At 50.8% G+C, this 3637-nt stretch overlaps 1 protein-coding gene across 1 annotated transcript; it reads right to left on the bottom strand.

Moving 5' to 3' along the window:
• Positions 1-2329: 2329 nt before the first annotated feature.
• Positions 2330-3261, bottom strand: LOC100282290 (RING-H2 finger protein ATL2L). Its single transcript, NM_001155202.2, has one exon. The coding sequence runs from the start codon at positions 3122-3124 to the stop codon at positions 2660-2662; it is 465 nt and encodes a 154-aa protein (NP_001148674.2). The 5' UTR covers positions 3125-3261; the 3' UTR covers positions 2330-2659.
• Positions 3262-3637: the final 376 nt, after the last annotated feature.

Below are 3637 nucleotides of genomic sequence, written 5' to 3'. Positions count from 1 at the left end.
TCTTTCAACCCTTTCCCTCTCTCAAACGGTCCCTTGGACCGAGTGAGCTTCTCTTCTCAAATCACTTGGGAATCAAGCTTCCAGCAAGGACCACCACACAATTGGTGTCTCTTGCCTCAATTACAAGTGAGTATGATCTCAAGAAAGAATGCGAAAGAAAAGAAGCGATCCAAGCGCAAGAGCTCAAATGAACACTACAAATCACTCTCTCTAGTCACTAAAGCTTTGTGTGGAGTTGGGAGAGGATTTGATCTCTTTGGTGTGCTTTGCAATGAATGCTAGCTCTTGTATAGTGGTTGGAAGCTGAAAAACTTGGATGACTTGAATGTGGGGTGGTTGGGGGTATTTATAGCCCCAACCACCAAACCAGCCGTTTGGTGGGGCTGACTGTCGTATGGTGCACCAGACAGTCCGGTGTACACCGGACATGTCCGGTGCGCCAGCCACGTCACCAAAGTCGTTGGATTCCGACCGTTGGAGCTCTGTCTTCTGGGCCCGCCTGGATGTCCGGTGGCGCACCGGACATGTACTGTAGAGTGTCCGGTGCGCCAGCATGGGCGTGTCTGACTTCTGCGCGCGCTGGCGCGCATTTAATGCGCTGCAGGTAGCCGTTGGCGCCAAAGTATCCGTTGCTTCGATGTCACACCGGACAGTCCGGTGTACACCGGACATGTCCGGTGAATTATAGTGGACTAGCCGCTGCGAATTCCCGAAGATGGCGAGTTCCAGAGCCGCTCTTCCTTGGAGCACCGGACACTGTCCGGTGTACACCGGACAGTCCGGTGAATTATAGCGGAGCGCCTCTGGATTTTCCCGAAGGTGACGAGTTTGAGTTGGAGTCCTCTGGTGCACCGGACACTGTCCGGTGGCACACCGGACACTGTCCGGTGGCACACCGGACAGTCCGGTGCGCCAGACCAGAGGTGCCTTCGGTTATCCCTTTGCTCTTTTGTTGAACCCAATACTTGGTCTTTTTATTGGCTAAGTGTGAACCTTTGGCACCTGTATAATTTGTACACTAGAGCAAACTAGTTAGTCTAATTATTTGTGTTGGGCAATTCAACCACCAAAATCATTTAGGAACTAGGTGTAAGCCTAATTCCCTTTCACCTGCGATACGGTCGGTTGGTGAGGCGATTTGGCCAAGGTTGCTTCACAACGAAGCCTGCCCGAGCTGGGCTTCGGACGAGTCGAGGGTGCGCCCGTTGCTTGAGGAGGCCCTCGGGCGAGGCGTGAATTCGCCTGAAGTACTGTTCCCGCCCGAGGCTGGACTTGGGCGAGACGAGATCGCGTCCCTTGAGTAGACGAAGCCTTGACCTGAATTGCGCCCATCAGTCTCTGCAGCTTGTGCTGATGGTGGTTACCAGCCGTGTTTAGGAGTGTTGGGGTACCCCTAATTACGGTACCCGACAGTGTTTTTAGTAAAGGTTATGAGTGTGGGACGATTTGGTTTGGTGGGTTTTGCAAAGTTTAAACCGTTGAATTATATAATGGTATATATAATATCAAATATGTATTTTATTATTCTTCCTAAATTTTATTGCTATAATGTATTTATTTGAAGTTATATAATTTTTTTAATAATTTTATTTATAGTCTGGACAAAAAGATAAGTTTTGTGACATCAACAAAATTAAAATATCGTGCTGTTTAAAATAATTTGGAACGGAGTGAATAGTGTACTCATAAATATGGCCAACCAATCACAGACGTTCAACGGGTCAGAAGTGGATGACCGTTCACCGCTCAAAGGCTGAACGCTCCACAGTCCACATCCACACTCGAGATCCCAGAACCGGCACCAAATTTTGCAGGCCGGCGCGGGCATCATTTTGCGCGGTTGCAATGCAACTAGAATGCCAGAAGCCAAAACCGTGCGTGTAATTTAATTAGTTGATTTTTCTTTTATTTTTTATTTATCGTGGTTTAGTTTAAAAATAAAAGCAAGACAAATAAATATTTGGAAACGGGATCAACGCAATAGCGTTGGAGAATGTATCGAATGCAAACCACGTTTTGATAAAAATTCTATGCAAACCTACTAAAAATTTTAAAAGTTCTGAAAAACATGAATATACATCTAAGACTATCTCATCTATATAAAAAATTTCATGGTCAAATTCTTCGTACGCTAGCAGTTTATAAAAAAAGATAAATTTTGGTATATTTGAACTATTACTGTTTGTCAGAAATTTTGTCTTTTTTGTAACTGATAGAGTAAGATGAATTTGATCATAAAATTTTTTTATATATATGAGATAAGGTTAGATGTACATCCATGTTTTTTCAGAATTTTTTGAAACTTTTTTAGTAGGTTTGCACGGGATTTACATGAAAACGTGGTTTGTATTCGATACGTTCGTATAGCGTTGTCCGTCCAACGCAGGGCAAACAATATTTCGCGTCAAGTAACGCTTTATGCCAACCTCCAGTAATTTGGCTTGCGCCCATCCATTGACGGAAAAAAATTCTTTACATCAGGTTAATTAGACAGTCGTCCTAGTTCACGGTTGGTCTCATGGTCTGCCCCCATCCGGCACCAGTGCCCAGTGGCATCTGCGCGCGTACCGGCCGCGCGCCGCCGGCCTGAAGCCGAGCACGGCTGTGGACGGGCACGTATCGTACGTGGCAAGGGATGAAGGGAACCAGGGACGCGCGACTAGCCGAGCCGTGCCATGCCGAGTAGGCCGGCGCGCCGGCGCGGCAGCAGGTGGGAGCGGCAAAGCGGGCACGTCACCTCGCCCAGGTCGATCCAGCGGTCGATGCATCGCGTGTGGAACGCGTGGGTGCAGTTGCCCAGCCGCCGCACCTCGTCCTTGGCCTCAAGCCACTCGAGGCACACCCGGCACGTCGGCTCCGCCCCCAGCCCCGACGACGGTGACGACGACGAATCCACCAGCTCCAGGAACTCGACGAGCGGGAGGCGCCGCTTCACCGCCTCTGGCCTGGGGCGGCCGCCGTTGATGGCTGGTGGCGCGTGATCCTCGGGGTCGTAGGAGAACTCGTAGAGGCCGAGGAAGGAGAGGAGCAGCACGAACACGAGCACGGCGGCGTGGAGGAGCTTGAGCAGCGCGGCCACGGGGCGCGGCACCGCGTAGCAGTAGCAAACCAGCGGGAAGGTCATGGAGACCGGCAGGACGAACGAAAAAGCACGTACGCTGCTGCAGCAAGCTAGCTAATAGCGCGAAGCTGGGTGGGCAGGAGGCCGCCGCCGCCGTGCGCTCCAGCCGGCGCGGCGTGCATGCGTCTGTTTAATATGGCTCGGATCGGATTCCGGAGGGCACGCACAACACAAAGGCGCGGGACATATAGGGACGAGGCAACCGAAAGAGAGAAAAAAAAGGGTGTGGCGGCACGTCCACTCGTGGTTTGCACGGTGCGCGAAAGGGCTGCTGGACCACGGTAGCGGGTACAGCATGGCTGTCGTTCTAGATACGTGTACGTAGTGGCCGGATGGCATGATGCATTGGGATTGCCTATTGCTAGTTTGCGGAGGGGCCGGTATCGTCATGCAACAAAGCGCGAGCGCAATGGCGAAAGTCGTCGTCATGACACGTATGAATATTTTAGAAGAAACGTTGCATACTTGCATCGCACGGCAGGGACGCCTACCATTTTCGCCTTTCCCGACGGGACT

Source organism: Zea mays, chromosome 2 (genome assembly GCF_902167145.1).
Source record: "Zea mays cultivar B73 chromosome 2, Zm-B73-REFERENCE-NAM-5.0, whole genome shotgun sequence".
In the NCBI taxonomy this organism is placed as follows: Eukaryota; Viridiplantae; Streptophyta; class Magnoliopsida; order Poales; family Poaceae; genus Zea; species Zea mays.
Note: the sequence above shows the minus strand (reverse complement) of the source record. Positions and strands in the feature narration are given on the sequence as shown.

What these genes read in the sequence shown, in the direction of transcription:
- LOC100282290 (NM_001155202.2), bottom strand. Translation starts at nt 3,124, where the DNA reads ATGACCTTCCCGCTGGTTTGCTACTGCTACGCGGTGCCGCGCCCCGTG.